Genomic DNA, 25,796 nt, shown 5'->3' on the forward strand with positions numbered 1-25,796 from the left:
AATCACAATTCTAACGAAACAAATGTATGACATTAGGTTTTTATTTGTACAGTTTTTCACTTTGTTATTTCTAATTTTGCTTTAATTTACATTTACGTTTATTTTCACAAGCTCCAACTATTCTAAAAGTATAAACTATTGAGGAAATGTTTATTTATCTTAGATTTTATCTACGCATCGATTATTATTGTATTCAGGCTCTTTAATGCTTTTGTTTCTCAATATTCTATAAACAATGTTGGGAAAACGTCATCATAGATACGTTAATGTTCCGCGATGAAATTGCAAGCGCGATAAGTCATGCTGTAATATCTCGGCAAGTCAATAAATCAATTGCCCGTAGCTCTTTGAACGGAACATTAGGAATCTGTAAAGCGCCGTGTGGACACAGCTGACAAGTCGCGGCGATTACCCTCGCAATACTAACGCGCTATTACACAGTTTTAATATTGACATTACTATCGATTAGCTGTACCGGCCTGGTTCGTCAAATCGTACGTCCGAATGCACGTGCTCGCGTTTCCGTCATACATCTCTATCCGAGACAAGATTAATATTGAAACAAACATCTATGCAAGTCAAGTGCATCAAATGCAGTTGGAAAGTATAACTTAAAAATAATACGTAATTTTAATGTTAATGTTACATTTTTTAATGGAATCCTTTGATCATTTTTTAATTAAATACGTTTAAACGTGATTGTTCAGAGATGATGATCGTTATAATATCACAGTCGCGTAAAAACTCTTTATAATTTTCAGTTTTATTATAAGTAGTATATTTTAAACTATGTAATATTTTATTTTAGCAAGTGGAATATTGTTTGATAATAATAATATTAACTTACTGACAATTTTTTCATTTTTTCAATATAAGTACTTGTATATTGCAAAATATATTACACTTTTGTTTAATTTCTATTTATTTACATGCAATAGAAAATTGGTAAACAGATAATTGTTTTTTTATATACCACAAATTTTTTTGTCACTAATATTACAAGATAGATAATTCTTTTTCATCGAAGACACTTCTTCAAATACTTCTGCTTTACGTCTCGACAGGTGCGTCTAGAAAAATTTGCCAAGCATCTATAATCAAACTTACTGTTATTTGATTGTGATTTACAGAGATATGTGGCTAGTACGAATAAGCATTAGACATCACCCTTTCCTCGCAAAGGAGAGAACACATTGGCCGTTATAACGCATCGTCGAGCCTATAGAAATAAATCCTACTCTCACGAATTCTATACAATACGTATGGTGCGCTCTTCGCACGAGTGATCCACCATTACTACCATTCACGCAGGAAGCCTCTCTGTGTTTGACCACAAACTGTTTTAATCCCACTGTTACTCCTATTTGCGTTTTCAAATCGTTGAGCAGTCGTATGCACGTCCGCACGTGAAAACGCTCACTCGTTATGTGTGTATTTATGCCCGTAAGTGGCAATTGATCGATCAATTGGCGGGAAAACTTTTTATATCATCGAAAAGTGCAGTCAAGCTGCAGAGAATTTATATTTTACAAATGTATGTGGCAATTCACATAACGGCACACATGTTTCTTGGCTTCTTTAATCTTGCGTTTACTATTCAGCCCTAACTGAATGCATTTATGTACCTAGTTTTAATATAAATTACAAAATTTATTTATAAAATAATTTTTTATCGTTGTACGATATTTCGCCACATATATTATAAAATTATACGATTCTATTTTCGGTACTAAAAAAAAAAGTCGATTTATCGTATAATAAATGAATCATATATGTTTTAGAAATACAGAACAATTTAATTTAATTTTACTTTCATAACGTGATAAAGAATTTTATTAAAACTTATCGATATACATAATGTTTCAAATTAAACAAAAAATATTTTATTTCAAAAATTCTTTGATAAATTTGGAGTTGATATTTTCTTAATACATTTTACCTTGCAACGCTTATTCATTTGAAATTTCTCTCATTTGACACAATAAAACTTCATTATGCCGTGTTTTATGAATATTACGCTCATAAATATCAAGTTCACATATTTATCTTTTTAGAATTTTATTTTTTTTATCATAATTTTATTCATGACATAAATTGTTGCATAAGTTAATTACAAAATTATAATTCATAAACTGAGTCTTCGATTGGCGTATCGTGGTTTTTGCGGAGCTTCTGCGATTCTTTTGAAATTCCTTCAAGCGCTCAATGAAATATTCATCCGATCGAACGCCATTTATCGTAATTATCGTCTATGAAGATTGCAATTATTTTTGCGTCAACGTTGAACTGAATTTTTCCCGGCCGAAATTTTACCGGGCCCGATGTCTCTAAGTGTCCTTACGATCTTTGCTTTACCCAATATCTTCTTGGCTCCGCGCGCTCACCAGGTCCTTCTACTGCGACGTTTAGCTTTCCTGTGGTGGGGGTACTTTTATTAAAACTCCCGTCAATAGTGCGGTGAGGAGGAGCAGAGGAGAGGGAGACTCCTACTACAGGACGAGGCTTGCGCTTTATACAATGCTACAGCACAGCCTAGAGCCCAAGGACCGAAAGAGATTCGCAGAAATATTCGCGCGTCTCTCTCGCAATTTTCCTACGATTTTCTTGTGATTCTTTTTTCGACATTTTGCGACTGAATTTATTTCCGCGAAAACGAGCGGCCTGATGTCTTTCATGAGACGATCAGTTAAATTAACTGTACAGCGTAGAGTAAATCAGAAGAATTTTCATATTTAAAAAAAAAAATAAGACTAAAGAGGAAAATGGCAAATTTTTGTTGAGATAACGCTGTGATAATTTAATTTATTACAACTCATAAAAATTGCTGAGATGGAAATATGTATTATTAATTTTTCCTAATTAACTGTCAATATTGCTGATGCTTAAACTGTTGTAATTAACTTTTAATATAGTTTATTGCGTTTTAGAAATCTCCTGGTATTTTGAAGGGCAATACATTTTTATGCAAACGTCACACTATCGCCAACTAGCATTTTACTTTTATTATCCAGTAAAATTAATCCGTAATCTTCGAGTCTGTAAATTGACATTTCTTATTGATTTCACTGGCATACGTGGGATTTATTACTGTAACGAAAATATTATTAAAGACCGTACGTACGTTATTTCATGTCTGTTTTCGCGTTATGAAACATCCCGTGACGAACGAAGATGGCAGACGTATATTTTACACGCTCTCCTTGTCTGGTTTTTAATTAAAGTTTGTAGGATACTCGAAAGGATAAAAGCTCAGATGTTGATCCTCTTACACATCGGCTGACATCGCACTCGAAAGAACCAAGATACTCTCGCAGTTTATCCCACGCGTTAACAGTTTCCCAAGCAAACGTCACTTCTCGAAACTGAGGAAAACGCATTTTCGAACGGATATTGATCATCGCCGAATCGTGATTGCAATAAATCAATGAATCAAAGATAATATTCGACGGTACTTTCGTTGCGGCGAATAAAATGACGAAGATAAATCCGACAAATAATAGATCTTAATACTTTCTCGATTGACATGATTATAAACAGCAAGCACAGGTAAAACATATAATTTGTGTAATAATATTAACAATAATTCTAAATTTATGTTTTGCTATCGTATTTTAATATTAAACATTTAATGAATAAATGTTTCATACTTCTGATCAGCGTCTTACGAAAGTCTTATAATAATCTTGAAAATAAACAATTAAAGCTTTCCATGCAAATATAATGGACAAATTTCGCAGGTTCTACTTTTTTTAGACGTTTAGAAACTTACATGCGTAAAAGTATCATTCCTCCAGCAAGCTCAGCTTTTTGAGATAAAATTGTGCCACATCTCTCAGAAGACTAATTAAAATTTACCGTAGTAGTTCGCCCTTTTAATAATACTGTTGTCAGAACGTGGCGGATAAATATCGCACGCTTCCTTAGAATTCCTAAGAATCTACGTACACAAAAAAAAAGCTGGAGGCGTACACGTGACCAACCACCGTGGACCTCACGCATGCTCCGTTTAATACCACAGCTTGACGGCTTGGTTGGTATGTGGGGGGTAGGTAGGTATATTGGCGCCTGCCGTTAAGCTCATGTTGATCCCTTGTACCAAGCTAGAGCCCCTTTATCCGCAGCGATTTGGAGCGTAGATAAAAGCCGCCATGTTGCTACCAGACTTCCGTTTTCAAAAAAATAATAAACGTCTAATAAAACAAAAAATGCGTCACCGCCGACCTGATATCCTCAGAAAATCTGTTGCTGTTAATTAAATCGAAAATTGTTAATTTAATTTAATTTTGTTTGAAAATATGTTTGTAATTTAATGATAAATAAAAAAGAAATATATTTTCAGTAAATGATTATTTATTGTTGCTTCTCTAAAGATATTCTAAATAGGAAATCCAATTTTACAAGTTTTTTTCTATTTGTTAGAATGTTTATCTTCTTTTTGCATTAATTACTTGTTTTTTTTTTAATATAATGCTAAAAATACATAACTTGTTTTTTTTATTAATTTACAGAAATTAATTTATTGATTTTTTTCTCTTAAAAATTACTTTTGCTTTAGCTTTATTCTTTACATCGACAGAATTAATATAAAGAACGTGTTTATATCAAAGAAAAAAAGTGATTTTAAATTAAACAGAGATAATTGTCTTAGAACACATTTATTAGTTTGCAACCAAGAAACTCTAACATATGTCAATGTTTGAAAACGATAACGCATAATCGGCAATACTTTTCATCTCCTGAGAATAGAGGGCTGTCCACACATCGTTATCATTTTCAGCACTTATGAACGTAAGATATGAGAGCGCGGCGATGTTAATTAAACCAGGGTGCTCTGATAGCACGACGATATAGCTTGTCAATAGAAACTCCGGAGTATCATTATATCTTCATACAAAATTATACACGCAAAAATACTAACCAGTTATTCTCTGTTAGTTTTGTTGTAATATTTGCATAATTAAATACCGAAAAGTAATTTTGTGACAAAAAATAATATAAAGATTACTAAAAGATAAAGCAAAAAAAATGATAACGTACAGTAATTATTATCTCTTGTTTTCCAACTCTTTTGGATAACGTTCACTTTTTAGTGACCTGTTAACTAAATGATGAATCTTAAATAACTAAATTAAATTATTATTAACTAGATTAATTAACTATAAATTTACGAATAAGAAATCGTATATATTAGTTTGATACATCCATAATAAAGCTGTCTACATTTCTCTCGGGTTCGGAATGGAAGGTGTGAAGGTGACGCCCTAGCGGCTTCACTATAATGCCAGTGGAAGCGCTAAAGGCTTCGACACGCGCTGAAGTCGTTATACCTCACCGCACATAAATAATTAATGACCATTTACTAGCGGTTATAAATGCGGCTTGCACCCCGGTTTAGTGAAAATGACTTCGGTGTGGTGGGAATATTCACGCGTCGTGAACTTACACAGTATTCAAAGCATTCTGCAACACGAATAAACGTGTGCTGCAATTGTATGTACAACGCGCATATTGCAATGATTAAGGTAAATTTTAAGTAATTTCTATGTGTAAAAGTATCGATCGAAGAAATCACATTAACTTATTCAAATAATTTAATTTCTCATACGTAATGTATAAATATAACAACAGTCATAAATAATTGACATTTCCGATCGAAAAATTTGTCCAAAATACTTTAACATTTGTACGAGATGAATCTCGCGCACATTACGGTAATAAAATTCTCCCACACGCCGTCCGGATCGCAGGCAAAGGCATTTCATGTTCCGCATGAAATAAATATCGAGTTGAATTTGTTATGAAGGCAGCCGGGCATGTATCGCGGATTGTGTTTATCGAGCCTGTTGATCTGGTTTTTGGGGTACGATTGATTTATGGCGAGAAAAAAATATTGTACACCACCCTGACAAATAATTTTTTTTAACTTATAGGCTATCTAAATTAATAAAAAAGATATTATTACATACTATAAAGAAGACTATATCATTTAAAAGAAATAAAGTTAGTTTTTGTTTATTAAATAATTACTTAAAAAATTAAATTAAATAAAATTAAAATTTTTTAATTTTAGATATTTATTGTTCTTTAAGTATGCATTTTTGTTTCTATCTCGATAAGCTTTGCCTGCAATAAAATATCAATATCCATTCGGGAAAACTAATCGACCGAAAATAAAGGTCACTACAATATTTTCTCTTCTGTGAGCAATTTATTTATAGTTTAGACAGTTTGTAAAATATGGATATGCAGAAAAACTCATCCAAAAGGATCATTCGTTAGAGTCAAAATGTAATATACATTATTGATGTTTAAATACTGTTAATAAATATTTCCAGATCAAATCAACACCAGCGATTTGATTCATATCTCCTAACTTATTTTTTCACAGCAGCTATTTAAATTCCAAAAAAATGTTTTAACTATTAAATAACATTCAATAACACATTTAATAACATAGCTATAATAATTATGCACATTGTTCATACAACTACAAGATTACATAGTTTATAATAATATTGCTTGTACAGAAGTATCATAATGCATATGCATGTAAAAATTAATTATTTTTTAATCACTCAATTAATTCTCACAGGTCCTTCTTTTTTGTTGAATAAAAAAGTAAAATAGTTGCGTGTGACGCATTTATTAAAATTATTTAATCATATAAAAATCTGAAACTTGCATTGATATAAGTAGGATATTTTTCCAAATATTCTTCGAAGTAGAATAATCATTCAAAATTCATTCGAAAGAATATGGTATAAAACACGCTGGAAGCAAAGACGATAAATTAAAAATGCGCAGGACAGTATGTTGGAACGCATGAATCAATGAAACCAGCGATACTTACCGAGAAGCTTTACGATACACGTGCGAGCGTCTGACCGTCTGAAATCCCCTCTGTCACTGCCTCCCAGCGATCGTTTATATGGACCCCTCTGGGCCAAGGTGTACGTCGCATGAGCCGCAGTCACGTGGCTGTCACGTGCCAGAGATTACTAATTATGCCCCAAGAACGATCATAATATCCTGAGCCCAGTGGGCACACTAGATAGATACAGTTAATATCTGGCACGGCAAACATCGCTCCTATTCACGGCTCCGGCGTATGAATAAAGTTTCTCGCCTAAGGGAGTCGTGGATATTTGATTTTCGCACATAAGAAACGAGGATTTATGAGGGCCTTAAAGAAATTCTTAAGAAAAGCGTCAGCGAGACGGTGATATTTAGATTCAGTGATATTTAAGTAGATGTAGAAAGACGACGTATACTATACGATGGCATTTAAGTACATTTGAATATCACATTCAAAGATTAGACGTTTCCACTTATCAGTGGAAGAATTTGATTTGTATTTGATTGATAAATAAAATTTTTATTTAATTAAAATTAACTTGTAAAGTTCTGATTTAAAGCTTAATTCACAAGACCGTTCTCAGTGTAAAATCATTTATATAATTAGATAATATAGTAAATATTTGTTCTCTCAATAATTGTTTCTTTGCGAAAGAATCGAGTCTATAAATTCATCGAAAAAAATATACAAAATATTTTTTTTTGAATATGGGATACACGTTCTATGTATATTTCGTACGTAAACTGCCGATATTTTACGCATTTGCAATCGCTCGTGAAATACAAATGTTTTTCGACAGCGACTTTGTTTAAAACGTTTAGCGATGAAACAGTACATATTTTTTTCGCGAAAACAAATTTGCACGCGTCGCAAATTTACGCCTTTTTTTAACGAACGGAGCGACCCATAAAAAATCGCCTACGTTCAATCTCGTAGTTTGCGTAACGCGTATGCAGACCGGATATGAATCGAGAGCGTGGTCTAGCGTGATCTGGGCAAAGAATAATATTTATATGCTACTTTCCCATATTTGGATGTCGCCTTCGAAAAACAGCGAAGATCGATATTGCTATTTATCATCCTTTTTTGATCAAGCGTTGTTCGCATATTGCGTCAAACGCGAAAGCTGCATGACAGTGATTTTAACTGCACATACTTATGTGTATATATATATATATATATATATAATGCCGCAGAGAAGCGCAAAACTTTTGCGAAAGCAAAAGTTTAAAATAAAGTTTTATGAAGTCCGTAAGACTTTGATTTTTGTTACAAATTTTTTTCTCTCTCTTTTTCTACGCTATTAATATTACACATTATACATATGCTGCTCGAGAACTGTGCAATCGTGAATTCAAGTCAAAATTAAAATCAGAGATTTCGAAATTCTATATACAGTTAACTTTATTTAGTTCTTAACAACACGACTTTTGTACATTTCTCAAAAGTCAAACTGTGCACATTTTATTTTGTCGTCAATGAGATGGAGAGATACGCGCCGGACAGATGAACATCGTGAAACGATTTCGCCGGACCAATCTGTCGATTCTGGCTTTCGACTGGGATTTCCCATGGATGTCGGTGCCACGTGACTCGTGTCAATAGGACGCACTTGATAGTACCCGTTGGGACTGACTGGCAAACGGCCGCGATGTCTTTCCGGGTTCGCCGCAGCGTCGCAAACGAGAGAACGAGTATTTGCAAAGTGGCCAAGTTTCCGAAATTAGCAACGACGCGGCCGAGAAAACAGGGGTGGAACACGCGTACAAACCTGGGAATATTTTCCCAAGCAAATAAACGCAGCGGACGAGAATTTACGCAGCGCGGAATGAAATGTCGTCGAGATCAGGGAAATAATAAATATTCCGCCAGCCTAGACGGAATGAACTCTTTAGCGACTCGTATTATTCATTAAATGTGTAAAATTAGAGGCCGGTTATTCTTCGGCAATATCTTGGCTACGAGCCAATAATTCGTGTACAAATAAATCAATTCCGGATTCAAAGGAAAAAAAAAATCTATAAAACTGTCGTTGTTAAAGCAAGTAAATTTATGTATTATTCTTTGAGCTTTAATAATTAAGGCTTGAATCTTACATTTTTTCAAAATAACATTAACAACATGAGCTGTTAGAAAATAAGAAAGGAAGTTATCTCGTCTACATCTAGCTATGCAGATAGCTCACTCTCAGAGAGTTTCCCGTCAACATCTTTCTCTTTTTAAATCTTCTCATCAAATTTAGAGAGAATAATAATTACATTCTCTATTCGTTTCTCACTGCATTTATTATATAACATCACTTCTGTACTGTTACGAGGCGTTTTACAGCTGTGAACAAACGAGTTAATCTGGATTTTGCGATTATCCCTCTCGTCGTCGATCTTTCGCACAACGATTTGCGACGTATCTCGCATCGCGCATCACCGTCGACAAGTTACTTCTCTCACGTCTCATCGGCGCAGAGAAAAAGAGAGTGAGAAAGAGAGAGAAAGAGAGAAGGGGGGGGGGGCACGGGGGGACAATAGGAGACGAATAACAGGGAGGCGTATGACCGGTAGCGGCCGATCGCCGATCGTGTAACGTCACACGACGCTCCCACACGTGACAGCACGTGGCGGCCGTGCGCCGCGTGGTCGCGCGTGAACGCGATGCTCAAGCGTGTGGAAAATCGCTCTTTGAAGTCCTGAAATTCGCTGTTAATCGCGATCTAACGCTCACCTTCGTCGCGAGCTCACCGGCTCGCCCGAGTGATATATTTTTCGGCGGAAGTCGAGCGAGGGTGAATCCCCAATCGCGCCCCCGAATCAAAATCTCTTCACAGAGAGACAGAAACGCAAAACGGGGGAGGGTTGAAGGAGCGGGATGGACTACGCGGCGGGAGGGGTGGAAACAAAGGGGAGGGATGAGGTAATTGTTTGCCAAGCGTCTATATTGCGCGTTCGGCTAGTATCGGGGAAATACCGCGTGGCGACATTGTAATCGATCACAGCGATTCTCGGATACTTCTTCGTTGATTCGACATAAAAAAAACCCATTTAATACTTCCAAATTCTAAATTCGCACGCATCGTCCATCCTTCGCATAGGTGTATCTCGACTCCGCCAGAAACGTAGCCAGAGACTATAGTTTCTAGAAATAATTTTTTAATTTTAATTTCTAGGATTAAAAAAATTGTTTTCTCTTTATTTCAAATATCGCTCATGAATAGAGAATATTTGCAAAATTGAAGTAAAAATTTATAGCTTATTAATTAAAAAAATTAAAAGTTTTTATTCAATTGTTTTACTTTAATTACGTATAGTAAAAGCACGCATAAACTATATATTTTGATGAGATAAATATTGATGGTATAAAGTCTGAGTAGTTTGGTGATAAAAACAGTCGGCCGGCAAGTAGAAGATCCGAGTTTGTTCCAGTCACTAGCGTTCCGACATTCTTCTCGTATATTATTTGCTCATTTTTTCCTCTTAATTTCATAAAAATTAAAATTTTTAATGTGATTATCAATTAAAGTTGAATCAATTAAAGTTAATCTTACAACTTTAAATTAATTTTAATCAAAAAGAATACTTTCTTAATACTTAAATGTATTTAAATATAAAATTAAAAACTCAAAGTACATTAGTTTTGTTATAAAATGTTTGCAAAATTAATTTAAATAGATTTTTTTACAAAATTGATTAACAAATGTAACGAAATATTTTTAAACTTTTATATATCTGGCGAGACGCGTAAAACGCAATCTTTGTCGTCAGGTGCGCCCTTCGTCGCGGAATTCGTGTCGCGGAATATTTACTTTTCTGACGATATGAATAGTTATTATGATAAATGGCAATATACCTGACATTCTGAGGCTCGCATGTAACTCCTGTCGAGGCAGGATCAAGAATTGTATCCATTTTTCAAGGATACCAGCTAAGAGGCGAGAAATGTAAAAAATTTTTCCGCGACACCGATTTGAATTTATGATGACTGAAACGTGGTAGAAAAGAAACGTTTTCCGTAATAGCAATATGAATATTCATACATAAATAATAATTTAGTATTCACTGACAATTATCCTAGTTACTAATATTACGACAATGGCATAGTATAAATGTAAAACAATCATAGATTTTTATTCTTCCAAGCATCCTACTTTTATCATTTTTGTATTAAAGAAAAATTATAATTATAATTTGTTAATATTTAAAAATTTTTAAAGACGACATATTAAACTTGTGTAAATCAGATAAATACGTATACACAATATGTTTTGCATAAAAGTCATATATGAGTAAAAATTTTCAATAAAATTATTTTCAATATAAAACGTAATATAATAACTTGGTTCTCTTGAATGATACGTAGCATACTTCACACAGAATTAACTTTGAAAATGTTTAATTTTGAATTTTAATAAAAAAATTTTATTATCTCCAAAAAATCTGTTGTTAGAATCAAAATCGTGTACAAAATATTTTAAGAGAGGAGTAAATTATCGCATATTATTTTCGATAATTCAATCAAAATTATCTGGTTATCTGTTTTTTGTTAAAATTATTGATAACAATTATTATTGAATAACTTATATAAAAATTACCCGATTATGTATTACCCATTAATTTGTTTATTTGAATAAAAGTGCAACATCGAAAAACAATATTTAATATAATGATTTAGAAAGAATTCACGGCACTTTACGATGATCCTGTGCGTAGCGATGCGTTACATTGTTTTATTTTACATTATTGTCCAGGTGGGACCCCGAGTACTCGGGTAATACGGATGAATTCGGTTTGAACTCGGGGCCGGGGCTGTTCGCGCGCGAGCGGGGGTGTTCCTTTATTGAACCGTGCGATGCCAAAGCCCGAATGCCAAAGAGTAGCGGGATCGGAAGGAACGTACGAACCCTCCTTGGTCTCTCTCTCTGCAGTATCTCGGTGCCGGGTAACAGGGACGCATTCCAGGAAGGCGCGCAGCTGCTTTCAGCTACGTCTCGCGTCCTGAAGCCGCGTCTCAGCTACGTTTTCCATATACCCAGTGACTGATTATCGTTGACGCGCGTGAAACGCTCGGCTTGCGGAGACAGAATGGTTACGCTTACTCGACATTTATTTCAAGGAGTTGCAGTAATTATTATTTATTATTATTCCCTCCTAACATTTCATTAAGCCTGACGAATTATTTTTAAGAATTTTATCTATTATTATTGATTACTATTTGATTTTTATTTAATATTAAATACTCAATTAGTTTAAAACGATTGGGTTTTATTAGCTATTATCTTTGAAAGTAATATCTAACGCTCTTTGAATTCTTCTCGATTTAGAGCTCCTGCCAGCGCCATGGATATGAGACCTCGGAAGCTCGGCTCGCGCTCTTGAGGCCTTTGAGTATTCTCCGCCACTGCATATACGCTCTCGTTTCGCTCTCGTATGGGCGCCCCGCCGCGCTGCATTCCTAACAAAGTAGTCATCACGCATTCCTGGGACGCAATCGTGAACTTCCACCCTCGTTAGTAAAAGATGGATTCGTGCGCGCTAGGCTAAAGAGAACACGTTATTAGAATTCATTCCGCGGCTGTCATCGCGAGGTGGCGAGGGGTCGTCGAGTTTGGATTCCTCCGAGTCCCGAAAAGCGTGACGATGCCGTTCGATAGCAACTTTTTTGCGACTCGCGAGACGTTCAGATTGCGAATCGTACCGCGCAAAATCGGATTTCTCGAAAAAACTTGAAATTATAAAATAATTTTTGCTGTAATCGTTGTATAAAAAAAAATTGTATAGAATACATAAGAGTTTATAATGCAAATACCGTGCTACTAAAAATTTTTTATAATTTTTAATTAATATCGTAATTCTAGATTATACTTTTTCAAACATAAACCCGGATTCTGGATATAAAATGGCAAAGATCTTGTGAGCTTGAAACGCAAACTTATAGAGAATTCGGTTGGACGCACTAGTGCGCACCGGTGCACATTCAAGTATCGTGCACAAATTGGTGCAAAAACACACGCTTAGTATACAAGCGGATTGAATCCGCAAGATGTTTAGTGTAATTTATCACTTTACTAGAATTATTTCGGTAGAATATATATGTATAATAGATTTTAAAGCATTTTATGTTATATTATGTCTTGACAATTGGATACGTCAAAATATACTGCACAGTTCAATTTGTCCAGTGCGCACTAATGCACCTTATCGAATTCGCTATTGCATTGCCAAGTGTTAGTTACGCGCATTTTGCATGACAGTTGAAAGTTGACAATCGAAATCTGTACGTTTCGCGAAAGGAATTCCGACGTCAGTGCACGCTGCATTTTCGCGAAACAAAGTGCCTCGGTATCGCATATTTAGGATGCAAGAGCACCCTCTTCATGCGTGACCAAAGGGTGTTTAGGTGATCCGCGAGGGTGGAGATTTCGCCCCCGTAGAACATAATGCCCGAACCGTATCAGCATAATTACACGGTTGGCGTTAGTGTCACATCCCAAACAATATGCCGAAAGGGGATAGCATGGGCCGGGTTACATGCACCTGCAAGAAACCATATTTCATCTGATGCTCTGACGACTTTTGTGCGCCTCACTATGCTTTTACGTGCCGTGAAATGGTAAGGGTCATTGAGCATCCCTAATTTTCCATTGTCCCGAGATAAGGCTGACTTCGATGACTGAATTCTCGATCGAGAATTCGGGTTGCATCTGGAACAGTGCGGCTTTAACCCTTAAATCAATTGCCATCAACAAAGCTGCTATAAATTAAGCTAAATTAGGCTAATATTAATTAATAATAATGATATATTTAATAATAAATTAGTAATAATATATAATAACAAATTAAATTAATATATTAAGCTAATTTTTTGAAAATATATTGAAAATGTCACAAATGTTGCAAATTAAACTAAGAAAAATATTAAAACAATTACATTGTATAATTTTACAATTTTGATTGATAAATAATTTAACAATTATTTAAAATTATATCTTTTAATATCGTTTTCTTTCTCGATTATAATATTTCAAATTTTAAAATATAAGAGAATTCCTTAATTGTTTCATACCCAAATAATCTGCGAAAAGATTTAGATTTTTTGCTTAATTAATAAAAACTAAATTTGTAACAGTATTTTATGGCTTCTTCAGATTTCTGGAATCCACAAGTAGAAGATCTATCGATCGTGCGCGACGTATGGTCGCTGTCGCGTGCGATTAAGAGAGTCTGAATACTAACTGGGCATCTCGTGAGGGGGGTGGAAGAGCCCCCTCGGCCTGCACGTGTTTCCCCCAAATACTTTGCATCACCATTACCGCCAACTTGATGCCCCTTTGTATCGCGCATCGGAGGGGCATGCCATAGTTTCGTTCCCAACTAGGCGTATCATTGGGGGATTCGTAACGCGCGCAGTGTAGGAACAGAGACAAAGAGATCTATATAGGCTTTTATTTGGCAAACATCGCCGATAGACGGCCCGTACAAAGGACGGCATTGTCGCATATTTACGCGGACTGACAAACGGCCAAATATTCGGTGCGCATCGACTTTCGGCGAAAAAATATGTCCGGAGGCACTCTCATTCGAAAGTGGCATCGGTTATTAGCCGAATCCACGAGAACAAAAGTGGTGCACGTCGACGATGGAAAAAGCAGATAGAAAGAAAGAGATGATCCTTGGTCAAAATACTATTTAAATTTACTAATAATTTTTTGTCACACAGTACAGCATTTTAATACTTTCTCATTTTAATATTACCTCTCTATACCTTATTTTGATAAATTTTTATTTCACATTAAATCTAATAATTATTATAGAAAAATTATTTTATTTTTCTAATAAATGTAAAATAAAAAAATCAGTCTTATAAACAACTTGTAACAACTTGTTGTAATGTTTAAATAATCAAAAAATTAATTTATCTAAAATTATTTTGTTTGTTTCTTTGTAATGTGACTTTCAAAATGACTGAACAATCATATAAAATAAACTTTTTAGACTTTCTTGATATTAAAACAGTTTGGTAATTGTGATCGTACGTAAAGACAAGTGATTTGCTTTATGTGTTTAATTTCAAGAGATTAAATAAATTTTTTAAGAAAAATAAGTTATCAGATAATTATGTTACTAATTTTGAGGCTAAATAATTGCTTCTGTAATTGCTTTTTATAATTAAAAAAAATCCGCGACTCGCATTCGATAGTGCATACTACGATATTAGTTCGATTCTTCATTTAATTCTTTGCAGTTCGAAAAATAATGAAATCAATAAATCAATATTAAGTATTTTGTCTTATTTTAAAGCTATTAGCCTAAGATAAACGTAGCAATTAATTTTCATTATGTAGAAAATTATAGGAAAATTAGAAAAACATAGTTCGCTAATCGCAATCATGCGTTGCTTCAACTATTTGAGGAATTATATATACTATAGGATTAAAGCACTATGTGTTGAGTCTACCTCGACACAGAACCGCAAGGGGTTAACACATATCTTTGTATCGCATTCCTCAAATAGATCTAAGTGGATTGAGTTCGTTTTGCATGATCGCTCGTCAAAGTAAAGACGATCCCGGCGGCGCCCAAGATCGATGTCCGTCGAGTTTGCCGAGATACGTCACTGAATCCTACGATGGTCGGCCGGATATTGATCCCCTGCTCGTACGTCGCCGCCGGTTGAGCACCCACGGCGTCATTTCACCCCTCCAGCTCGCTCAGGCCAGGGCGGTTCCTAGCGACGCCAATCGCGCTTCCACCGCCGGCTCTGCAAGCAAGGGATGAACCCGCCCTCTTCACTCTCGCGTCGATGCCTCGTCTAACTCCGATGACGGCGTCGAGGCGCGGGCGGGTAGGGAAAGCTGCGCTCCAGGGGTCGGGGGGGTTATACGCCGTCGGAGAGAGAGGGGGCATGATTTTCGCTGTCGGTGAAGTCGGTGGGTCTTGTCAAAAAAGCGACGGAGCTCGCGCAGATGACACGTACGCGACTGTCACATACGTAGTGCGTTCGGTGCCGATACCAGACGAGTGGATGAAAAGGGCGAGGAAGGGGTGCAGAAGCGTCGAGAACGGGCACGGTCTTCATCTCCAGAATGCGGTGCAGCTGTGACACCTCGCGCGCCAAGGTCGTCCACGAAGATCATCACGTTACACCCGCACGCGGCAGCCTTCGCAGCTCGTCATGAGACTCGGACGATGTACGGCGCTGTCCGTATCGAAGAACCGGTGAGGGATAAAGTGAAAGGTCGAACGTGAAGCTCCCGCTACCGCTTGTTGACCGGAGCGACGAATGTTTAATGCCTAATCAAACAAAATCGATTAGTGTCGGCGTGTGAGTGACGTGAACTTCTTTGGCTTTTGTCCTGGATTGATTTACCAAAGTGTACTCTCTTACAAAATTACTGCGTTGTTACATGTACTTAGCGCACGGCTGCGTCTTTTGATATCGTGCAACTTTAATCGAAAGTACAATACTCGCTGGTAAGTGACTGAATTAAAAACTGAACAATGCAAAAAAATGATTGATCGATGTTTGGAAGAATAAGAATGGATATGGAGTGTAGATATTTATCATCACAAAACTTGAAAATTATTCCGTCGCAACTTGACAGTAAACTGGATGCCTAGCATGATTAGATGCCTAAAAGAAAAAAAAGAAATAAGGAAATTTTTCCTTTAGAAGAAAAATTTTTTGAGAAGATTCTTTGAAAAGAACTAATTCATCTGTATTATTTGATTAGTCTAAGGATTTTCATCTGGACAATATTGGTGTGTGATTCTCGAGTGTTTGGTGTTACCTAGTAAAGATTTTTAACGAGAGTTTCAAGCGGGTTTCTTGTAGCTGGAAGACTTTTCGTGCTTAAGGCTCCAGCGAGAAGACATCATGTTGGTGGGTGAATTTTATCCTCCGCCGCCTGGTTCTTTTAATCGTCAAGGTGAACCGGGCCAATCCTTGCCGACGGTTCCATCTATCCCCTTTCCAAATACATCTGATAACAATAATGCAGGTAAGAAATATTTTCCATAATTTTGCAAGAGAATATTTATTTAGAAAATTAATAGGTATATTTTTATGCTAAGTTATAGTTTTTAAAAAATCTCCAAAATTTTTTAATAGCTTTCTATGATAATTTTTAAATAAATTCACACAAATTAGCAGGAGTAACAATTCTTAAAAAAATTTTAAATGATAGAAATAGATAGAAAAAATGAAATATGATCAAAATTAACCTAAAAAATTCATATTGTTTCAAAAGAGATAGGAATAAAACGAGAATTGTTATCAACATTGCAATTATTATATGCGATATGGTTGCTAAAGGTCGAGATTGATGTCGGCATATGATTTATAGACTATCATATCTTGATATGGATAAAATAATATATTGCAGTAGGTAAAGCTAGTAATATTTCTTGAAAAATGAGCTATTAATTGTATTTGTTTAATAAATTAGAATCAAAAACATGAATATTAATTTGAAACAGAAAAAAGTTATCATCAACAAATTTTGGGCCTGTTCGTTTTAGTTGCACTGGGGCAGCTCTGGGTTTGCTCTAAACAAGATAATACAGGACAAACTATTTATCTGTCCTGTATTATCCTGTGTAGAGCAGACCCAGAGCAGCCCCAGTGTAGCTAAAACGAACAAGCCCTTTATATTTACTTACTCTCTTGAATGTTTTATAAAAGAATTTAGAAATATAAAATCCAGAAAAATATCAAATAAATACTTCTTGTTGAGCCTGAAGGGAGACAGTATTAACGTGAGACGCTCATTGAACGCTAATGAACGGTTTTATTTTGAAACGAACACGTGTCTGATTGGTTCACAGCATCTTAAGAACATACTTAAGACAATCTTAAATATAAGAATGGACTATAAACGCCGTTCATAGAGTTTAGTTCAAAATGGATATCACAATACATATATTTTTCGACAAGCATCGACAAGTCAGACGACGCGCGATTGATGACTCGTGGCTCGAAAAGTTCTTTGATTTGAAACTTATTTTCCGATACTCAACGGAATGCCTCAAGCCATCAATCGCAAGCCACGAGCAATGGCAAGCTACTCTATTCCACGGCTTGTGATTCGGGATGATGTGACGTAGCTTGCCAAGGCTCGATGAGTTTCCATCCTAGCCGCGGGAAAGCTAGGAAAACACAACGCAGGAAATAATTCCTTTTTATCCATTTTCTTCGCATTTTTGTAGAAGAGCTAAAAATTCGCATGCCCCAACTTGCCCCAATATACTCCAATCACTCCAATATACTCCAATCTATAGTATACGTTAACGTATACTATAGATTGAAATATATTGGAGCATGTTGGGGCACGCGACGTGAACAAAGGAACACATGAAAATAGTGCTTATAAACACTCAGAACGCATAAGCGTCCGAAGCAAACGCAAGCCCTTTATTTCCGACAAGTATTATCATAGTTTTGAATAGTAAGATAATGTCGGTCGCCGTTTATTCCGCAGAACCGTCCGTTTCCGTGAAGACGGAGTCTGGTCTTCTGGAGACGATCTGCGCCAACTGTGGCCGCACCATCGCCGACAAGTACGTGATGAGAGTCGCCGAGAGGAATTATCACGAAGATTGCCTCTCGTGCACGGCCTGCGGCACAATGCTGTCGCACTCGTGCTTCATACGCGACTTCAAGCTCTACTGCCGTTCCGATTACGAAAAAATCTTCGGGGTGAAGTGCGCGCGATGCATGGTGAAAATCAGCTGCTCGGACCTGGTGATGCGGCCGGTGTCCGGCTTGGTCTTTCACGTGGAGTGCTTCGCGTGTTGCATGTGCGGCCAGCCGTTGCCGAGAGGTGCACACTACATCCTCAGACAGGGCCAACCGATCTGCAGACGGGATTTCGAGCACGAATTATTTTTAAATAGTCCGCAAGGTGAGTGTACTGTGTGTCGATGGATGTGTGCGTATGTGTGCGCGCGCGTAGATTGTCTTTTTTTTTTAAATTGTATGTGTTACATTCACAAAACTGTGAACAAATATTTTATAGTTTTTATTCTTTATTTTCAATATCTGTGCAAAACCCAAAAACATTTTCTGATCAGTTTGAAAGTTACTTAAGCTTTATGTTTTTGTTGCTTTGTATGGAAAATAATGTACAGAACTTATTGACAAACTTGACAAGAAAGAAATATTGTCAATCAAGTCAAATTTTTTATGTATATTCACAAAATTCTAACAAATATTCATAATAAATGTTATTCGGATTTATTGATTAGTTTGTAAGTTGTTTAAAACATAATAAAATTAAAACCACTTAAAACTGCAGCAAAACTTGATCATTTCTTATCTCAATTATAGAGTTACTAAAAGTTAACACTAGAAATGTATTAGACAACAAGAATTCAAACAAATCCTTCTAAAACACTTCTCAATAAAAAAAGGACGAAATACTTGAGGAGAACAAGATTATTAAAAATCAGAAAATTATGTAATATATAATTCATGAAATTAATAATATTTTGCACATACAACGAAACAATTAGAAAAGATCAAATTCTTTCGCGATATTTTAAATGTTGAATAATGGCAAAATTTATTTGAGAAGCGACTATTTTGTTGTTAAAGAATTCTTATAATTTTTCTTGCATAAATTAATTTGATATTGTATCGTATTTTTATATAAATAACATGATAAACAAAAATAAAGAATAATCATTATTCTTGCTTGTCGATGCGCCATAATAATTGCTTTTTTCGTTAAAAGAAACTGTTTTAGTATAAAATATATGTATCCTAAATAGCATAAATGAAAAAGTATGTATGATGATTATTTTGCATGAGATGATTTTATGATATAGGTACACACTTTTATGTTAACTGCAAGTTCTGTTTTTATTATTTCTTTTTATGTGGAAATTGAATGACCCTGCGAAAGAGCTCAATTAAATGAATATCTCGATATACTTTGCGCGCATAGAGAGAAACCAAAAGAAACTAAGAATCTAACAATTGTTTCATATATTTTCCGCATTAACAAACTGCTCAGCTATCGCTTATATCGTCTTGTTCCATGTTGACAAGTATCGATCATCTACGTTTTCTACGTCAAATTCTAATGATTTGAGAATTGAGATTGGCGAGTGATACGAGTTTTTTAGCCACGAAGTAATTTCACGAAACCCCCTTGGATCATTGCCGCGGAATGCTTGAAAATGCAATCGAATGACAATAAAATGATACCGTTGAAAAGAAACGCATTGTACATACCTTGTTGCATTGTTCGCAGGTTGTACTACAATCTAAAGACATCCAAAGTAAAAATCTACAGGAATTTCGAAACAGGGCTGTTCCTTTTCAAGGTAATTACACTTAAATCAAGCATAAATGATCGAAAGCGATCGCGTGACATTCGCGGCATTATGAAATAGCATATCGTTGAATTCGCCAATCTTTTGCAAAGTCAAAAAATGTCTTAACAGCGGAAAGAAGACGGAATTTATTTAGGCGTTCATCCACCGATATATTTCGATAAAAATTTATGGCACGCGTTTCCAGATATTTTATTTGTTATTGGTGACGATAGAGAATGATGGAAGAGCAGTTTGTGAACTATTTATTATATATGTCCCTTCTTCCCTCGCACATTGAGCGTGTGAAATATGAATACAAGGAGTATATCGGAAATAAAAACACACATTTAATCAGCGAAACACCGAGAAAAATTCTAATGGAATGTTTTTAATAAATGCAGAAATTTCCACGAGAAGCAAAATAAATTACCAAAAATAATTTTTTACATTATACAGAATCGCAAAGGAAATTCTATCATGTCGGTTTTAATTGTTCATCATACTTTTATTAACAACCGTTGACGATTTAATGACGATCGCGTTCAATGATTTGATCAACAATCGCGCTGCCCCGCGCCCCCGCCGCGCGAAACAATTTTTAACAATGGAATTCCCGGAGTTCTTGAAATATTCCGAGCGGGAAATGGAATCCGCACGTATGGTCGGTGCGTTTATTCGCGGCCGACATGTTGCCGCGCCGCGGTACGTATGTTGCACGGTAGGCGTGGCCTGTGCTTTGTCGGATCACTGTCTGATCGAAACCATCCGTATCTACTACTTGACTTCGACCACTGGCCTCTTGAGTCTGACGATCAATCCATCCAATGGCAATATATACTAATAATTCGAAATACAGAATTATAGCAAATATATGCATAATTTATTTACAACAAATAATAATATAAAATTGCCATTTATTGTCCTTATTATTTCATATGTTTTGTATCAAATATTTTACATGCAATGAATTAACAATTTTAACCCTCCGATCATATTTTTATGAAACATATTGCGGACGGTGAAAGGAGAAGTGTATAAGATATTCTTGTTTATATCTTTTACTCATTTAATTATTTCTTACTAGACTATTGATATTAAAAATTAGAGAAGTGTAATGAATAAAAAATTAATAAGAGAAGATTGAGATTGTATATGTAAAATATTTATAAATATACAAAATATTATTAGAGGATGACTTACTGGACGAGAATCGACCAAGGGACGGCCGTCGGGGTCCAAAACGACCGCGGACGATTCTCACGTCGGCACAGCGGCGTCAATTCAAGGCGTCCTTCGAGGTGTCTCCGAAGCCCTGTAGGAAGGTGCGAGAAGCCCTGGCCAAGGATACTGGCCTCAGCGTGCGCGTTGTTCAAGTATGGTTCCAAAATCAGCGTGCAAAGATGAAGAAGCTTCAGAGAAAAGCCAAAACTGAGCCCGGATCCGACAAAGAGCCGAAGGAAGAGCGAAGGGCGGAAAGTCCGCACAGCGATCACAGTAAGAGCCTTTCCACAATATCATTCTACCAAGAGAACTCGTCGCTATATGTTTTAACACGTATCACTAATCCTTCCCGATTCCTCAGATTCCTTTTGGATCCTAAAACAAAAATTTCAAGCATTCTATTATTTTTAACCATTGATCGCAATTAATTCTAATCTTAACGATTCGCTTCATTTCGTGAATTATTTATTATTCATAAAAGTCATATGAAGTTAGCGTAAAATTGCAAGGAAAAAGAACAACTCGCGCGAGTCAAAAGACTTTTGCGAAGACTGGTTAATGGGGCTTTGGTAAACGAGTGAGTTCAATGTCAATTGTCTAATCTCGTTCGCAGGTCATTACTTGAACGCCCTGAACATGCGCGATGGGGAATCTTCTAACTTCCCCTCAGCCACCCAACCGCTCAACCCCAATAACCCGTACTCGCCCGACGGTAAGTCTTTACTCACCGTAGAAACTCATTTGCGCACCACGTCACAGACGATATGTGCGTATCGCGTTTGTGTCCCGACAGTTTTATACCAAGTGTCTAGAATACGCGAATTTCTGACCAATTTTTATTCGATTTTTCTAATAGCAAATTTTTCCCGGGCATTTCATCATTGATAGATTTCTCAGACAAAAAATCTAATAGAAATATGACCGATTGATCACTCTGCTCGAAATATAAAATATAGCGGGAAAAATGCAATTTACACAAAATAACGATTTTCTTTGTAATTTAAATTTCGCTTAACATAAATTTCGTCGATTATTTCGTATTTTCAAATTTATTTCTACATCGAAGGATTTAAGGTTTAAATAAAATTTTTAATGTTGGATATTAAAATGTTATAATAACTGCAGTTCATACAAAAATTATAAAAACATTTTTATAAAAAGTTTCCGAGAAATAAAATCTGTTTATTTTAGACACTTTTTTTCATATCAAAGGTAAAAGCTTTGATATATACCTTTTTCGGAACATTCTCATCGTCACGCGCCTACGCAGTTTCAAACCCAATATTTTTTTAGCTACTATAGCGCGCAAGAGAATGATTTTTTTTTTTCAAGTATCTCAAAACTGGAATTTTTAGCGTTTTTTTCAACTACGATCACACTCTGCCGTTTAATATCCCACTACGAGACATATACGCACTTATCCTACTTTTTTCTCCAGTAAAAAGTTAACTAAAAAACATTTTTCAAGTTTGTTTATCCAAACCCACATTAAGAGAGCTTGAACAAGTATTATTAATATATTTAAAAAATTCTTTTTTACATATTTAAGTGATTATTTTTAAAAATAAATTTAAATCAATTTGTAATGATATTTAAAGCAATAGTAATATTTATTCAAATTTAATTTTTATATAATATCAATACAAATACTTATAAATAAAAATTATGTAAATATCAAAAGACACACGGTCGTGTTTCACGCCAAGTATACGTATAACAATAAAAAATCTTAAAAAAAGAAAGATTATAAAAACTATAGCGCAGATGCAGAATGCAAAAAAGATTTCTTTATTATCAAAAGATATAAAGTAATGAAACATTTTCAAAATTAATCCAATTTTGAACTAATCTTAATCTGGTGGGATTTCTTCCTTCTGTCAATTTGTCATTTTTAGTTGGCGCTAATTTCTTATATCACATCTTTTGTAGGAATACATTAAATCAACACTGTTTTGCGTGTGTATAATAATGTTTCGATAAGAGCGCGTATACTTGGCGTTTTTTTATTTTTTTTTTTTTAAGATAATTTTAATGTTAATCACCGTGAATATACATTCCAATTTATACTGATTTGTTTCATATTAAACTGTGCATTTGCAAATAAAAATTATTTAGTAATTTCTCCTTCATTTCTTTGTATTTAGTATCAGTTCTGAAGTACCACACAAGTTGACTGACATAATGTTTTCCAAGTTTGTTTATTCAGAAAATTTTTCTCAACAAACTCATTAACGTATTAAAAAATATAAGTGTTTATTTTTAAACAAAATTATAATATCAAGGTTCTTACGATAAATATCACACAAAGAAATAAAGAGCAAATGAGCCAATGTTGATTGTCCGTACATATATTTTGAAATTTAAGATTGTAATCACAAACGTTTCTGCCTAGATAAAGCCTTCATCAGTGTTAAATTCTTGATATAAAAGTGTCTTACGCATCATTAAAACTATATAAACATAAAAAAAGCGCAACGCCAAGATGTGTCGCTAAACCGTGGCGTGAGAAAATGTTGAAATTCATATTCGTACAAAGGAGAAATGGAGCAGTAGTTCAAACGTTATAATATAAAAATTTCATTTGAATGAAGTAATATAATAAATTCACAGCAATGAGTCCGAGTTGTGGAAGAGTCAAAAATTTTTTTCCAGTAGACCAATAAATTAGTGTAAAACATGATAAAACTCTTATATTCCATGTTTCAAATATGTGTTACTCAGTCAAGTTTAAAACTCTTATTAAGAGTTTATTTTTTTAACTTATTGAGACTTTATTTTAAAAAACGTGCGAAAAGAAATTACATTTAACTTTACACGAAACGTTATCTCGTTTCTTCTAGACGCGTACCCGGGACATTCGGGGGAGAGCTTTTGTAGCAGCGACTTGTCCCTGGACGGCACGGATGGCGGCTTCGATATCGGCGAGAACGACGGCGGTGGCGCGGACGGCAGTCATCAAGGTGCTTCGCATTCCCACCACGGCTCATCATCGCACGACACCCCGTCACTGTCGCAGAGCCTGCACGCGACTATACACGACCCCATCAACAAACTGTTCATGATGCAGAGTAGTTATTTCAGTAGTGAACACGCGTAATCCAAGTTTCCCCTCTTCTCTCTGGCGTTCGTCGATTATTTCGCTCTTCTCGTCGACTGCCCCACTTTTTGTACCTCCTCTTACCTTTTCTATCAATCGGCTTGTTTTAATAGAGAAGTCGACATCGCATTTTCTTTTCCGCTTTCTTGCCACGAGATAATAATTGCGGCCAATTTGTCGAGAGCAGGTACTTTTTCGTTTTACGTGATTTGTTGTTAACCCATTTCTGGCCAACGTTGCAGAAGCGCAATATTTTTTGTGTTTTATCCTTATATGATTCAGGATATTTTCAAATGTCCGAATTTGCATCGTCGACGCAACGTCAAAGTGTCAACAGTTTTCCAAAAACATTTGCTATTTTTTTTGTCAATATAAAATCTGTATTCCTTTGTGTGTAATAAATACATATTCATAAGCACGCTACAAAGAATGTTATTATAAAACTTTCCTTGTCCTGTTTCTCATTCTGTAGCAAAAGAACAACGGATCCGATTAACGTTGCGTAATTTTTTGTTCGCAGGGAAGAGAGAGAGCCAAATCTTTTTGACGATTGTTTCTTGTCCTTAATAGTTTGAACGACTATAACGAATTATCGCAATAAATTCTTTTTTTTCTGGGTTTGGCTAAAAATGGGTTAAGAAGAAAAATCATCGATACGATGTATCATTGATGTGACGCGAGAAATAATCAAAATAAATGCTTGTGATGAATACAATTCTTTTTAACAATTAATATCTATATATGTATTAATTACATTATTTTCTACAAAATAGTCTAAGCTCGTCAAGCTAACTAGGTAAGTTTATCGGCATCATTGTATGTAACGATTAACATGTAGCAATAATAATAATGAAATTAATAATAATGATATATCAATGAAAATAACGTACACTAATAAAGATGATCATCAATTTATTTGTTTTCGTCGTTTATTTATTGTAAATTTATCTAGTTAATATTAATTATTTATTAATAATGATTTTATTACTTATTTTAATTAATCTAAATTTGTGCACAAGATCTAATTAATTTGTTCTTTATATTTTTTTGATGATTCGCGAAAATGTGTTGTAAAGATAGCTGTATATTTTATATATTAAATATATTATGAGAATATTTAAGAAAACACACACATGTATGAGGTCTGACAAGTAAATTCGCAAACTTAAATAAAAAATGAAAATGATATACGATTAAATAAAATAAAAATCAATAATAAATATTGTAAGTTAAATAGTTTGAAGATTGGATTTTGTCATCATGTAAAATTTCAACATTTTGATTACATGTTAGATGAAGTTGCTAATAATTCAGG

The 25,796-nt window shown here is 35.0% G+C and overlaps 1 protein-coding gene and 1 long non-coding RNA gene across 4 annotated transcripts; one reads left to right on the forward strand and one right to left on the reverse strand.

Moving 5' to 3' along the window:
• Positions 1-440: 440 nt before the first annotated feature.
• Positions 441-7,457, reverse strand: LOC137000146 (uncharacterized). The gene is made up of 3 exons (XR_010890460.1): positions 6,851-7,457; positions 3,946-6,770; positions 441-2,414 (listed from the first exon to the last, which is right to left on the reverse strand). It is a non-coding gene; the product is annotated as an uncharacterized lncRNA (long non-coding RNA).
• Positions 7,458-14,988: 7,531 nt separating this feature from the next.
• LOC105680145 (LIM/homeobox protein lim-6-like) lies at positions 14,989-25,516 on the forward strand. Of its 3 annotated transcripts, XM_012380603.2 has the most exons (6): positions 14,989-16,317; positions 16,679-16,844; positions 18,324-18,746; positions 21,352-21,657; positions 21,998-22,096; positions 24,225-25,516. In XM_012380603.2, the coding sequence occupies exons 2-6, from the start codon at positions 16,721-16,723 to the stop codon at positions 24,479-24,481; spliced, it is 1,209 nt and encodes a 402-aa protein (XP_012236026.1). In that variant the 5' UTR covers positions 14,989-16,317; positions 16,679-16,720; the 3' UTR covers positions 24,482-25,516. The 3 variants fall into 3 exon arrangements, with proteins under 3 accessions (XP_012236026.1, XP_012236027.1, XP_012236025.1); XM_012380602.2 differs by having other exon boundaries at positions 14,990-16,844; XM_012380604.2 differs by lacking the exon at positions 21,998-22,096 and having other exon boundaries at positions 14,989-16,844.
• Positions 25,517-25,796: the final 280 nt, after the last annotated feature.

The sequence above is a fragment of the Linepithema humile genome, chromosome 5 (genome assembly GCF_040581485.1).
Source record: "Linepithema humile isolate Giens D197 chromosome 5, Lhum_UNIL_v1.0, whole genome shotgun sequence".
Taxonomy (NCBI): domain Eukaryota; kingdom Metazoa; phylum Arthropoda; class Insecta; order Hymenoptera; family Formicidae; genus Linepithema; species Linepithema humile.

What these genes read in the sequence shown, in the direction of transcription:
- LOC105680145 (XM_012380603.2), top strand. Translation starts at nt 16,721, where the DNA reads ATGTTGGTGGGTGAATTTTATCCTCCGCCGCCTGGTTCTTTTAATCGT. An exon ending in ATCTGATAACAATAATGCAG is followed by an intron (nt 16,845 to 18,323) that starts GTAAGAAATATT and finishes TTTATTCCGCAG; the next exon opens with AACCGTCCGTTTCCGTGAAG. An exon ending in TAACCCGTACTCGCCCGACG is followed by an intron (nt 22,097 to 24,224) that starts GTAAGTCTTTAC and finishes CGTTTCTTCTAG; the next exon opens with ACGCGTACCCGGGACATTCG.